The sequence below is a fragment of the Parasteatoda tepidariorum genome, chromosome 6 (assembly GCF_982258835.1).
Source record: "Parasteatoda tepidariorum strain Cologne lab strain chromosome 6, Ptep-v5.0, whole genome shotgun sequence".
NCBI lineage: Eukaryota > Metazoa > Arthropoda > Arachnida > Araneae > Theridiidae > Parasteatoda > Parasteatoda tepidariorum.
This window is the reverse complement of record NC_141760.1, coordinates 15,999,063-16,014,943: the sequence shown is the minus strand read 5'-3', so window position 1 is coordinate 16,014,943 and position 15,881 is coordinate 15,999,063. Positions and strand designations below refer to the sequence as shown.

The window sequence follows — 15,881 nt, the reverse complement described above, 5'->3', positions numbered from 1 at the left end:
TAAAGTATTCACTTATTAAACAAAACATAGCACACATTTTTATATGAGAACATTATTATCATTACAAAATTTACAGAAGGAAAAGGCAATTAACAAGAATGCTTAAAATGAAATGTTACAAAAGTTCATAATGTTTGTTATTAAATATCGATTATTCTGTATATTATTTATACAAGATAATCAATATTTAACAACATTAAAGTATGAAATAAATTTTTTTCCCTCTTTCCACGTAATGTTACATCCAATTAAATGAAAAGAAAAATATATGTGTTACCGAGAATGAGTGAAATAAAGAGAATGTCGACTTTCAACGGTGAATGCGACATAGTCGCTTTAGTGAATGTCTGAAATATTTGCTATATCCAATTTGATATTAATTTATTCGTTGATAATATTACATTTATTCAATATTTTAATATCTGCTGAGGGTAAATTATGAGAAACAACAGTGTTCGGAGTACAGGTTAAATGCATACTGGGCAGTGGCAAATTTTTTTTACTGTTAAACTAGAAATAAAGAGCTCAATAAATATTTTAAACTAATCCAACACAATACCTTCCATAAATGTGATGTTCCTGGGAGTAGCTTTGCCTTTACTCCAGCATATTTCTGCACCAAATGTAGACATTCTGTTCCATGTTCTAAATCGTAAGCAGAACACTAAAAGTGATTTCATTCATCATAAATATTTGTGAATGTATTTAATTATCTTACATAACACTAAAAAACTGATTTTAATATCAGAAAAATATTTTTATTCCATTACACTGTTTGTTACAAACAAGGATTGATGTTTTACTAATACATATAATAAAGAGAGGTAGATCATGATTTCTAAGGGAGAAAATTTGGACTCCTTTTATGTACAATATGCAGAAAAGAATTCTAATATTGTCACATAGAATAAATCTGAATCACTCCAGAAAGTTAAAGAGATTTATTTAGAACCTTCAAGCGTGCAGGGAACAAGGTAACTGGCCTTTCAACTTGAGATCTTTTATAGGACTAAATAACGGAAAAGAAAATAATGAATTAGAACATTTTAGAAGATACAGAAAAAAAGCTTATATTTCATTTACAGATTTTTATATTTTCGTTGAGCTCTGAGGATCGAACTTGGTATCTTTGTCTCTCCAGGTCAACAACTCTAACCTCTCAGCTAAGCTGACACATGTCAATATGCACTTTTTGTCAAATGTAGTAAGGATTTACAGCATGGCCTTTTCGTCAAATGTTATAACAAGATCCTGACTATCCAAGACCCTGATCCTGACCTAAGATCCCCTGATCCTAACTGTGGGAGATTTTCATGGCCTTTCTCTCCATGTAATGCAAATGCAGGTTAGTTCTATTGAAAAGTTCTCAGGTAAATTTCTCTCAATACTTCCAGGAGTTCGCGTGGCTTCTGGATTGGGTTCTAAACTACAAGGCTCCAGAGTTTTTAAAATTCTATATCACAGTTTGTGAAATGTCCTTAAGTATTCTAGACTAAGGCAGCACATTAGAAACCTGATTTTCAATTTTTGCACTAAAATGTAAAGTCTATATGCCTACATTTGTAAAACAAAGTATCTACATTAATTTTAATGAGATTTTTTCCATTGTTGGAGTAGGAAGAAAGTTATACAGTAGGGAACCGATTATCCGGAACGATCGGGACCATCGCTATTCCGGATAACTGATTTTTCCAGTTTTCTGAATCGCTACAAAAAGCCGTTTTTTTTTATTGTTAAACCCAACTAAAAAAAAAAAAAAAATTTGGAAATAATCTTAAGAAGAAAAAACGATGAAGTAATACACTAATGATTATTTCCAAATGATGGTAAGGTAAACATCTTTCAAAAAAGAAAGAAAAATCCTAAAATCTTATGAGGATAAAAAAAAAAAAAAAATTAAAAAATGGCGGAAAAATTAATCGAATTTCATTCCGGTTTTTTGGTTTTCTGATTTCTGGATAATGGGTTCTGTACTGTAATTTTAAAATAACCACTCCATGTAGAGGAAAATTAAGAAAACAGTTAGTTATGGATAATTAAAGCATTAATTTTTAAAAAAAGGCTTTTAAGGTTTTTTTTTTGTACAAAGGAATACTGACTTTATTGTTAAAATAGAATAAAAACTGAGAATGCCTTTTTACTTGATTGTTACTTTACACATAATTTACAAAATATTAACTGTTATGTACCCATAAAGGTAGGTAGGTATTTTATTTATGTCGTTCTAGAGTTGCACAATGGACTATTAGCAACGGTCTGGGAACCATCCCCGAGGATAATCCAAAGACATACCACCACAATTTTGATCCTCTGCAAAGGGGATGGCTCCTCCACCTTGGTGGCCCGACGACTGGCATACAAATCTTGCACTTTACGGTAGAACAGTTTAATGAGGACCGATATTGCGCACCCTCTGTCCCTACATAGACTGATCAAAGTGGTCACCCACTCACCTACTGACCGCAACCAGTGAAGCTCGATTTCATTGATCTACTGGACTGTCATTGTGATCAGTTCACTGTGTCAATAAAGCGCTAAAAATTTAAGTAGTTTTGTGTTATTGAGATCCTTGACAAAAAAAAAAAAATTAAATTCAAAAGCATATTTGTTACTTGTCACTAGATATTTAATATTATTTCCTACATCAGAGACCACCAGAGGTGCATTCAGCCACTTTTGATAAAATCATAAAATTTTCACTGTGATTGGAAATATAAAAAAAATAATTTCATTATTAAAATAAATTGTGATTTCCTCATTCATTTTGAACAGTAAATAAAAAATAAATTTTCTCACCTCAGCATATGCTTTGCAGATTACATTGTATTTGAAGGCTTGAGGCATTTCACTCGCTTTGTATTTATTCCTATCTAAAGAACTCTCCAAGAAACCTTTCGCATCACCCGATATCACAGTAGACACCAAAGGACAAGTCACTCCAGCAGCCTAATCAGTATCAAATTATGAGTTCCATCGAAACAAACACTTACAAATGTTCCAAAAATGAATAATAATTTCAAAATAAAACAATTAAAGAAAAACTAAAAGAGTTAGAAATGTATGATCTGCTTAGGCGTCATTAGGAAAACAGATTTTTCTCCCTCACTAATTTAAAATTAGTTAAAGTGTATATCAAAAGTTAAAGTGTATATCTCTGCTAACTCTAAACAGCATTAAGCTAAGTTTTTGCAGCAACAGGGAATCACAGTCTAAAGACAAAATTATCAGAAGTACAGACAAATATTTCATTTAGAATGGTTTGGTATGTAACGACAAATATTATATTGATATTCAAGTCAATGGCACTATCTGTTCAGCAACTCATTTTGAAACTTGGTGTAGTATAATGGTTTGATATGTAATGCCAAATATTACATTGATATTCAAGTCAATGGCACTATCTGTTCAGCAACTCATTTTGAAACCTGGTGTAGTAGAATGGTTTGATATGTAACGCCAAATATTATATTGATATTCAAGTCAATGGCACTATCTGTTCAGCAACTCATTTTGAAACTTGGTGTAGTAGAATGGTTGATATGTAACACCAAATATTATATTGATATTCAAGTCAATGGCACTATCTGTTCAGCAACTCATTTTGAAACTTGGTGTAGTAGAATGGTTTGATATGTAATGCCAAATATTACATTGATAATCAAGTCAATGGCACTATCTGTTCAGCAACTCATTTTGAAACCTGGTGTAGTAGAATGGTTTGATATGTAACGCCAAATATTATATTGATATTCAAGCCAATGGCACTATCTGTTCAGCAACTCATTTTGAAACTTGGTGTAGTAGAATGGTTTGATACGTAATGCCAAATATTACATTGATATTCAAGTCAATGGCACTATCTGTTCAGCAACTAATTTTGAAACCTGGTGTAGTAGAATGGTTGATATGTAACGCCAAATATTATATTGATATTCAAGTCAATGGCACTATCTGTTCAGCAACTCATTTTGAAACCTGGTGTAGTAGAATGGTTGATATGTAACACCAAATATTATATTGATATTCAAGTCAATGGCACTATCTGTTCAGCAACTCATTTTGAAACTTGGTGTAGTAGAATGGTTTGATATGTAACACCAAATATTATATTGATATTCAAGTCAATGGCACTATCTGTTCAGCAACTCATTTTGAACCTTGGTGTAGTGTAGCGAATCCATAGTAGCAGTTTCTATTAAGGTGAATAGTCTGAATGTAGACATAAATGCGAATGGGCCAATAAACTTGAAATTTAATAAAAATATTAACAAGATTTAAAATAAGACTTTAAATAGTATTCCAATCAATCAGAGTTGCAGGAAAAGTTGGCGGATATTGATTCGGAGCAGGTAAGGTTCAAACTGAACAAGATTGTGTGTTGTTTTAAAAGCATCTTCTTGATGCGTACACACCTTGGTAAGAGAGTTTGTGCCAGAATACTGGTTGAGGATAAATGTTCTGGTTTTTTCAGTAAAACACCGTACATCTCCTTCCATTCTTACTTTAAATAATTTTTCAAATCGTTGGTTATTATGGGGATACTTGGTAATTATCAAAAGAAATTATATTTAGAATACAAAATTTAAACAAAAAAACATACTCCATGTTCTTTGGCAGCAGATACAACATTATGAACAATTTCTTCTGATAAAAAAGGCCTCACTCCATCATGAATCACTACAATCTCAGGTAAAGGCTCACCTATAAAAAAAAGTGTTTTTATACACCTTTCAAAAATTACATTCATTAATCCAAAATCCATTTGAATTTTTTTTTTTTTTTTTTTACTGTAAAGCAAAAAGCATTTCTGCAACAGCCCATTGTGGCCAGAGGTGTAATGGGGGTTAACGCTCCACAATATTATGACTACCAAAATGATGGCAGGAGTGCAATCAGCCTTGCAATTTTGAGAGGAATTAAGACAGGTTGGGACATTGGTCAATGTCAAAATTTCAACATTTTACATATTTTTTTAAGTAACATATAGTAGTGTCATAAATCTTTTTTTATTTCTTACTGCTCTTGTTTTGAAACACACTAAATTAAAACCAGTTCCAATTTAGGCTCTTCAAATTTAATTAGAATTTAAAATGTAACTTAATTTTAAATTAAAAAATAATGGAGGTGTTAAAATTGCTTTTTTTAAATTTTCACTGCTACCTGGATTGAAAAAAGGCATTTGTGAATATAGGTCTTTGGTGGGTGATTTCATACTAAACATGCATGCAGCAGAAGCAAAAAATCAAACTGAACAAGGAGCGTTTACTTTTTAATAAATTTTAAAGTAATAATAAAAAAATTCACAAAAGAAATAGGATTTTACTGAAAAACCAATAGGAATAAGCCATTCTTCTATGCCTCATCTCCCTAGTTTTAAAAGTTTAGAAAACGAAATACAATAAGCTACAAGATTTTAATTAATATTTTTTTTTAACAAAGATTTTTCATAAAAAAAAACGAGACACAATTTCAAATTGCTATTTCTCAATGCTGTCTACAACAAAAGAGCAAAACAATTTAGTTTTTAAAAATTAGTTAACACATAAGTTAGATTCTAAGTAATTTACAGGGTGCGACAAAAAAAAATGAAAGTTATTGCATCATAGAATAGAAGTCAACTAACTTCGTTTTATTAAAAAGAAATAAATACAAATTAAAATCTAATTCGTGTTCATTTCCCACTTTAACTATAGAATATTTTATAATATATCTTTTAGTGTATGTACTGTTTTTTTTATACCTTTTTTGCAGTGTCAAAAAAAAAAAAAAGATCTGCTATTTTAGAGTTGTTTAAGAAAGGAAAATGACAGTGTTAAATTGTTTGTTCGTCCTTTACACAAAGTAATCACTTTGGCCGGAATGGGGCAGATTGATCATTTAAAAGCATCAGCCAGAAAATATACTAAAGGTATAAAACTTGTGGCCCATTGACGAAAATTTCATTAAGCATTTTTGTTTCTGCACCACTGACAAAGGTGGCCACTTTGAAACTAATTAAATTTATTTGTTAGTAAATATCTACTCGTATTTGTAAGCAGGGGTGCCATTCCAAAAAAATTTCAACACTAACTTTTTTTGACTAATTAAGAGGGTCTAGCGTTGTTAAGCAGAATTTTCAGAAATTAATAGCTCACTGATTGCAAAATATACCTTTCCACAAGAATGGCCTTCAAATCAATGATTTGTTTATTTATTTTGTCAAGCAAATCTTTTTCTTCATTTTATTAGCCTATTTTTACAGGAAACAAATATAACAGCTAACTTATATCATTTTACAGTAATCGCTGAATACCTTGGAACCATTCATATCTCTACTTATTTTTCACTTCATCATAATCTTAGCTCTATAAATTTCATTATAAAAACAATCTGAACTTTCCTTAGCCTTTCAAAACATCAGAAGGAAAAGACGGCAATAATTATGAAAAAGAGTAATTCTTTTAAAATAATTTTCAGCAGAAAAAATTTGTTACATTTCTTAAGAAAAAAAATAGGTAAAAAAAGTTCTCGAATAATTATTAATTTAACAACTAAACTGATAGACTAGACTTTTTAGACCACTAGATTGATTTCAGTCCTGAGGACTGAAGAGAGGCACACACGTTTGCTATATTTTGTTAATTTATTTACTTTTAATAAAGTTGTATTAAAAATGGCTTGTCCAGTTCTTTTTATTTTATTTTGTAAATAACAAATTAATTTACATTCTCTAAATAATTTTTTAAAAAAATAAATCCCTTAGTATAATGGTTGTAGAAACTTTAATACAGCATACTAACAGCAAGTGAGTATAGCTCTTAATCCAGATTCTATGGACTGATGCCTAAAAGATCCACCCTCCGTCACCATCAATTTCTCACCCTGAAGTGCGCACATCTCGCTCAATGTTTGGATCATCACAGTTAGGCTCTCAGGCGCAGCAACCACAACCACTTTCTTAATGTAAGGAAGTCTAATGGGAAAGAAAGAATTCCATTACTTTTAATAAAGTCTCTTTTTTCTTAATTAGTTTAGAAATATAACACCGAATATAGAATGAGTCCTTTTTATATTATTTTATATCTAATAAATTTGCACACTATTTTGCGATCTTATGAGTTTGCACAAAATCTTCACTCAATATTACAATATACTGTATTAAAAAAATCACTGTAGATGTAAAACTATACAATAGATTTTTTTTTTAAGTATCAGCAGTATTTTTGTTAAACAGTGAACTCTCGCTACTACGATATCCAATACAACAATAACTCCCTTTATTGCGATTACGTTTCGTGGTATCGACATACTTGCATATGAATTAATGTCATGCCCCTCTCAATACTACGATATTCTTTTGGAGAAATGAACCCCTGTAAAGCGATTTTTTCCAAATTTCTACCTTATTTTCTCCGTTTTTTTATTGGTTTTCAATTATTGTAAAAAACCTTATTTTATTATCTATTGCCTTTTTTGCCATCTTTTCTGACAAAAGAAGACTCATTGCTGACCACCCCAAGAGCTTCCATTCTTAGAATCGCCTCCCTTATCTCTTTAGAAGTCACAGATATAACATCCCTCTCTGATTTCATTTCCTTCATGTTAAAAGCTGACCATAAGTCACAAATGACCACAAGCATCACATTAACACCTGAAAGAGAATTTTTCTATAGAGGGTGGGTGGAGCACCATTCACAAACGATTAATTTCATCACCAAACGATTCATGTCATTCAAACGATTCATTTCATTCGAAATCATTTTCGTGCTTTAGATTCAATACATACTTTGTTGGTTGACTTGAAAGTAAAAAAAATGAATAAACGAACAAAAATATCGGATTATTTTCAATAAAAACGGTTTTCAGGTATATTTACGATCTTATTTTCTGCTATATTACTATCTTATTTACAATTAATTTTTTTAAAATATTTAACCATAATTGACACTCTACAAATTAATTTTTTGCATAATATATAAATACATTTATAGTTAATACATATATAACATTAAAATTTAAAAAAAAAATCTTCTTGTGTTCCCACAGTATGAAGGTTTCGATATAACAATATATTTATTTGGTCCCCAAAATATTGTTGCAGTGAAGTTTTACTGTATGTGATATTTTTCTTTTTTAATCGGTTGAAAAATATTGAAACTAAATTAAGCTCTAGCAACAAAAATTTTCAATATAGTATTTTGTGATCTGATGAATTGTTGCAAAATTTCCATTTACTGTTACAATATTCTGAAGCGCAACAAATCACTACTAAAAAACTATGTTATGACTTCTTTTTTTTTTTTAAATCTCTCTCTTTATAAACATTTAGAAAAGAAAGACCTTTACATTAACATTGTGATAAAAAAAAATAAAAAAACGAAAAGAATATGGTATACTAATGGACTTCATCCCTTATTACTCCCCAACACCAGAAGATTGTCATGCAATCTTATATGGTTGGCTATGCAAACCATACTGGCTTCGCTCACTAAGTTAAACCATTTGAAATGTGTTACGATCTTACAAATTTAAATCACTGATTAAAGTCTTTAAAACTTATTCCTACGTACAAAAATTAACATTTTAGTCTATAATAAGTTTTTGTAATAAAAAAATTCAAATTGAAATAAATGAATCCAAATAAAAAATTGTGAACCCAAATAAAATTTTTTTTGTTAAAAACAAAATTATAAATTTCAGAACTCGCTATAACTGGAAAGTTATTATTATGAATAAAATTATTATTACTGAACCTCCATAAGCATAATTAAAACATAATCTAGAACGCTGTGTTGGTCGACATGAACTATTAGTTTTTAACCTTTCCATTCCTAATAATGTATAAATCAGTTTGTTTCAGCTTTTTGATGTTCATACCAGAAAGGTATTTTAAAATTCAGAAATTTGTAATCATGTACATTAATGCTTTCATGCTTAATGACAGCTCACATGCTTAATATTCTAATTTTTTGTTACCAACACAAAAAACAGACTTTCTTAAATTTCTGAAACTAAAATTAACCCAAAATTTAAATCAGACACATAAGCTTAAATGAAAAACAAACTGCCATGCTGTTATAAATTTTTCATTAGAAATATATCAGAAATAAATATATAGCCTATGTTTTTAGATTTATGATTTGAACAAAAGAGTAATCATTTCAGTATTTTTGGTTTAAAGCAGAATTTTTTCTTACATTTTCATATCTTTCCAAAACTATTTTTCTCAAAAATTAGAGAGCATGCTCATGAGAAGAATAAAGCTGAACAGAAAAAACACATAAATAATATCACATCAAATGAATGATACAATAAACACTTTTTTACTTTAAACACAGAATGTGTGTTTCCGAGTTTTGACGGTTTTGCCTCTGTATCACTGACAATTACTTCACCCAACGCCACTTCGGTGAAATGAATAAAAAAATTTTAAACAAATTTTCATGATGAATACCAAAGCAACACAAAAAAAAATCTGACAAATACATAAGTTAATTGATATTATACATTTAATTAAAGTTAAGCCAAATTATGACAAAAACAAATATTTAATAAAATCACCAAATTAACAATTAAAACCAATTTAACGATTAAAAAACGCAACATATTTCATATCTAATTATAAGGAAAAATGATTAAATACAAGAAAATACACTTAAAAACTATCAAATGGAAACTAAAGTTAAAAGAAGCGCCAATTTAATTTTAAAACTGGGAACAAGGCAGGATATAATGAGATCAACTGAATTAAAAAAAAAAAAAACTTCAGTTTAAAATTCATGAATAAGAAAAACTAGTTTATTAAGAACAAAATTTGTTGCAAACAGAAAAAAAAAAAACTCCAAACAAAGTGGAATCAGAAATATATCATTTCTAAAACGAGAATGCTGCAATCTGCTTCATAAAATAATCATCAGCTTTCAGAAATAAATAATTGTATGCTTATGCATAAACAATCCGCCATTTTTATTTCTTTTAGCAAAAGGAAAATTTTTATAAAAGCAGATGATTCCATATCCGACAAATGATACCAGATCTCTGTGGAATTAGAATTCTCTCAATTAAAAAATATTGTTTTTTTAATAGATATCAAATAAATAAGCATAACAAACAATAAAAAAAATTTGTTTGTAATAATTAATGTATTATCCAAAGTTATAAAACAATTTTTTATCATAATAAATGAAGGATAACGAAAGTTGAGAAACAAAAGTGGATTTATAAAAAACCTAATATATCAATATTCTCAAAGCTGAAATTTCAAGTTCTTAACTTGGACATCTAATTGACAGAAACGCTTAAATAGAATTTTGAGGATACATTTAATAACGGTTGGTGCAGAAAAATGTGATTATTTTTTTATACCTCCATTGCGCAAGCTAGGGTTAAAAATGAAATTCTGCAATTTGATAGGGCGTCGAATTCTTGGAAAATTATATTTTTTCCTTGTTTTTTCGAATCCTTAATGTTTTCTATTTTAAAAAAAAGATATGTAAACAAATGATAACAGTACAGTAGTATCAAAATATCATTACCTCAAAAATGATTCAACAGTGTAGCATATAATGGGTTTTTTGTGAATTTGTATATATTGTTTAGGTATATTCACACCCATACGCTCTCCGGTACCAGCAGCTGGTAGAACAACACAGACATCGTAAGGAATAGGAACTAAAATAAATAAAAATTATTCTCTTTATGCATTTATAAACATTCCCTAAATCAGTAACTAAAAAATGATACAAAAAAGATTATTCTCTATGAAAAAGACTTCATGAATAAAAATATTAAAATATTTTTTTAAACTTGTTACATTGTTCCTATTTTAAAAAAGAATAATTTTAAAATGCTCAGAATTATAAATCCAGACTGTAAATTGCTTTCACACACTTTGAGATATTCAGCTTAAAACAATATATTTTAATGATTGGTCTTTAATGATTGGATATTTTAATCATTGGTCTTTAATGATTGGATATTTTAATGATTGGTCTTTACTCATAAAAACTGCATTATGAATAAATTAACTTTTCCATATTAAGCAAATTATATTGAAGCCATTTCTAAAACAAAATATATATATAAACAAAATGATCATAGTGCTTTTTACCTCTGACATGCAAATTTTAACTCCTAGCACCATCCGTGTTTAGCTTTACACGGTTAACCATCCATAATTAAATAGTATTTGCTTGTTAAGTAGAAGATATAACAAAAAATCAATAAATGAGCTTAAAAAAAATTATATCAAAAGTTATTCAGGATGGTCCGTTTTTTAGTTTGTACGCTGTGCATATACTGCCGTACAATAGAAAAATTAATGTAAGCGACAAAAAATTAAAAATTGTAATTTTTCATATTTGGCATTTTAGTATATTGTAACAAAAAATAATTTTTTTTCTTCAAAAATAATTTTTTTTTCAATTTTTAGTTTTCTGAAATTCTTTTTTATCTTACAGTAATATTTTAAACCCGTCTTTGAACAGCCAACCCAATTTTTTGAGTTTATGACTACTAATGTTCAACAAATTTTAAACCTGATCCAGAAGACAAGGGAACTGCTGGATCAAGTATTGGAAGAAATTTGCCTTCGTGGAGGAATTTTTGATGGAACTAACCTGCATTTGTGTTACATGGAAAGAAAAACCACGAAAACCTCACACAGCTAGCCTGATGGCAAGGAGACTCTAACCCATGATCCATCTACCAATGGGATATATTTCGCCAACACTGTAATCTGTGAATCTAAATTTTTTGAAATTTTTAGGCATACTTTGTATCATTTGTTTTAAGTTGGAATCTTTATTAATTTCTTTAAATTATCACAAATTTATCTTTTTAATGCTTCAAATGCAACAAATTTATCTTTTTAATGCGTCGATGCTTCACATTTTTTGTCCTGCATAAGTTTTAAAAACTGGTCCCTCAAAAATACCTTCCTTCACTTTGGCTGCAGATAATCCAGAAAATGCATGAAGAGCAAGTGTTTGAAAAACCAATATTCTTTGTCTAGAGCTTTACAAATCGATTTTTATCAAACCAAATTTTATAAGCCATCCACGAAGGCAAATATCTAATAAATAGTCTTAAACCCATAAAATTGGGTCGGCTGTTCAACAACAATTATAAAATAAAATTTTTAAAAAAAAAGTTTTATGAGCCGTGATGGCTCAGCGGGTGGAACGTCCGCCTTCCAATTCGAATTCCAACGATAACTGGTCAATGCTAATTCCGCATCTGACTAACATTGGGAGGTTTTTGTGGTTTTCCTCTCCATGCAACACAAATGCATGTTAGTTCCATCAAAAAAAGCCTTTCACGAAGGCAAATTTCTTCAATACTTGATCTAGGAGTTTCCTGTTCCTACGGAGTTGAGCATTAGTAGCCGTAAACCCAAATAATTGGGTCAGCTGTTCAACGACGGTAATAATAATAATAAAATTAAAAAAAACAAGTTTTATATGAAATGGAGGCAAAAGGCAACTTAAGCTTCCTCAATAACATTTTAGATGCCAATTTCACTACTCTTAATCCAATGTTGACTCTTTTATCCTAGTTTTTAGATAATATTTTCATCAAAAGCCTGCGGTATCTAAAATAAATGTTACTTTATGCAAGTTTCTTTTTTTTCGTTAATGTGCTTTCTTTCAATACTGTTGAGTATTTATTTTATTAAAGCTTTTCTACAAACTCTGGTATTTTAATTCAACTTTTTTAACTGCATGAATCATATGATCTATTTTATTTAACTATAAAGCATATAACTTTAGACAGCTTTAGACAACTTTATGAATATAAAAACTACTTTCATTAAATATTGTCTGATATTTTAGTTGTTTAATCAATGTAACGCTTCAAATCTATCTCGATAATTATATATTTAAACTTGATATGGGTGGAAGGAGAAGATTTCATTGAGAAACACAGGTTTCAACTTACACAATGAAATACAAAGATAAGTTGGATTTAAAAGTTTAAAATAATATATAAATTTCTAAACAAACCTGAAATTTTATTTCGTACCGCCCTATACTGACTGGTTCTTACAATATCTGCGTCATGGCCAATATGAGTTTTATAATAAATGACTTTGACAATTCCGTCAGAGAGTGAGTGGGAAACGTCCATAAGAGATGGGCAGGTGGTTCCAATTTTGTTCGAACCTACCTTCTTCAGCTTCCGATGTCCTTTAGACGCTGACCTATGGACACCAGATCGATGGCAAATGTATTGAGTTTTAGATTCTCCAGTTTGACGTAATTTTTTAGATATCCTACATATATAAGAATATCCAGAAGAAGCTTCATGTCCTTTTTTCCAAGATTCAAATGCTAAAAAATAATGATATTCATAACATTAACTCTGTGTTATGTTATATTAACTAAATTAATATAATTAAATACATCACTCGAAATAAGTAATTACTTTAGTACAGTAGAGAACCATTTATCCGGTATCCAGATAACCGGGAAACCAGAAAACCGGGAAAAATTTTGCTCGAATTTCCCGCCATTTTAAACTAGAACGAAAAAAGCGGAAATTGTACTCATCCTTGAAGTTGAGTAGAGGAAAATGTAAGGAAGGGGAAGATTTTTTCCCCCGTTTACCCAGAGAAACGTCATTTCCTCCGTGACCTTGAAGGCAGGGAAGGGAGGAATGTTTTATTTTTTCCTTTAGGCCGTCAATCAAACTCAAGGGTGTGGCATGCTGATTTCGTTTTCTGCTTGATTTACGAGGGGGGTGGGGAAAATGCATTGCATGCATATCAGTGAACAGAAAAAGAAAGAGAAAAATATAATTATTTGACATCGACTAATAAAAATAAAATCTTTTTCTTTTGAATAAATTCTTATTCTTTGGAAGTGCGGTATCAATTACAAGTTTTTCTTGGTGTGGAATCACATCTGCTGTAATTAAAAATCTTGTTTTTATCAACAAAAAAATAAAATAAAAGGAGAATTGTTTATTATTTTAAACATAGGATTATTTTATGAAGCAGATTGCAGTTTTGTTTTTCTGATTCCACTACGTTTGATTTTTTTTCGCACTCAATAAATTAATTCTTTTTATTCATAAATTTTATCATTAGGTTGTTTTTTTTTGAATTCCGTTGATCTTGCCTTGTTTCGGGTTTTAATATTTATGCTAGTGCCTTTTTTAACTATCGTTTCGGTTCGATAATTTTCAAGTGTTTTTATTTAGATTAATAAGTTTTCCTTTTATTTTATCGTTTCCCCCGTATAATTACGTATGAAATATATTGCGTTATTTAATCATTGGTTTTGTTTATATTATTTAATTTAGGAATTGTAATTATTTTTAAAAAATAAATATGAGAATTTTGTATTTTTTAAACTTGATTTTCTTGTCTAAACTTGCAAATTTTTTTGTTCTTTTAAATGTTATATTTCTACCATTTTTTTTTCTTTTTAAAGTTAGGAGTACCTTTCTTCTTTCTCTTACTTTATGCAGTACACTTTTTCCTTGTACTTCGGGTTCGATAAAACATCGATTAACGACACTTTTTGGTCGATCCAGAAAACCGGGAAATTCAGATATCCGGGATAGCGATGGTCCCGAGCATCACGGATAATTGGTTCTCTACTGTACATACACATAACATTTACTATTGCATATATAGTTTACCTATAACATTTTAGATACTTAACTTTTCATAGAGATAGAAAAAAGAGAAAAAGAGAAAAAAAAAACATCTAATCAAAGTTTGTTATAAATTGTCTCAATTCATCATAGTTTTGTAATACATTTTTATTTATTTTAGTGTTTTTAATTCAAATTTCAGTTTCATCCTTTTTGTTGGGATAACACTATCTAAGTTACACAATAATCTCCTGAATTATCATTAAATGTGTGAGTTACTAAAGAATGATTCAGAATTCAAATGATAATATAAGCTACTTCATAATATGAAATAACTTTAAGTATAATACTTACTACACATAATACTTAGCCATGAATGGGTGAGTGATACTTTAATTTGATTTGTTCATTTACGTCGCACTAGAGCTGCACAATGGGCTATTGGCGACGGTCTGGGAAACATCCCTGAGGATGATCCGAAGACATGCCATCACAATTTTGATCCTCCGCAGAAGGGATGGCACCCCCGCTTCGGTAGCCCGACGACCTGCATGTGAAGTCGAGCACTATGGTAGAACAGTTTAACGAGGACCAATACCGCACACCCTCGGTCCTTACGCAGACTGATCCAAGTGGTCACCCACTCGCACACTGACCGCAGCCAGTGATGCTTGACTTCGGTGATCTGCTGGGAACCGTGTCTTAATGATCAGTCCACTGCGGGACGAGTGATACTTTAAAGAACTCACAATAATGCAACCAATCAATAGTTAAAAATCCAAATGAAAGTTAGTTTTGAAATTTCATTCTTCCCACAAAAAATTGTCTCCTTTCTTATTCTGTTGCTTATTTTCATTAAAAATAATTATACCTATGAAAAATTTTGTGCTAAAAAAAACAAAAATAATTTATAAAAATGATGAATGCATGTCATGAAGGGGATTAAAACAGTTTTTGATAAGCAAAATAACAGGTCAAAAAGTGTTTGCTTTAGAAAATAATACAGTAGATTGTCCCATACCCAAAATTGTAGGGACTTCGGCCAATCCAACAGATTTTTAAGGTGAACATTGATCAAAACATGCATTATTCAATAAAATAAATAAATATAGGATAATTAGTGTCGATTTTCTTACAATGTTTTGTTATCAGTTAAATGACATTAATTAACCAAAGATTTACCAGCACAGATATTCAAATAAAAACAATGTAAAAAAAATAAACTTGAAATTTAAAAAAAAAAATCCTATTTCCTTTAAAAAATATATATTAAATAAGAAACAGAATTAACCTTTTGCTTA

At 29.7% G+C, this 15,881-nt stretch overlaps 1 protein-coding gene across 3 annotated transcripts in view; it reads right to left on the bottom strand.

Moving 5' to 3' along the window:
• LOC107450760 (D-ribitol-5-phosphate cytidylyltransferase) overlaps positions 1–15,881 on the bottom strand; it is a 30,236-nt gene that overhangs the window by 9,717 nt on the left and 4,638 nt on the right. For all 3 annotated transcript variants that reach the window (XM_071178956.2, XM_071178958.2, XM_071178960.2), the window contains exons 3-8: positions 12,984–13,310; positions 10,515–10,650; positions 6,780–6,952; positions 4,601–4,701; positions 2,797–2,946; positions 560–664 (exon numbers count right to left, since the gene is read on the bottom strand). In XM_071178956.2, the coding sequence (XP_071035057.2) occupies positions 560–664; positions 2,797–2,946; positions 4,601–4,701; positions 6,780–6,952; positions 10,515–10,650; positions 12,984–13,310 (992 nt within the window). The remainder of the gene's footprint in view (positions 1–559; positions 665–2,796; positions 2,947–4,600; positions 4,702–6,779; positions 6,953–10,514; positions 10,651–12,983; positions 13,311–15,881) is intronic.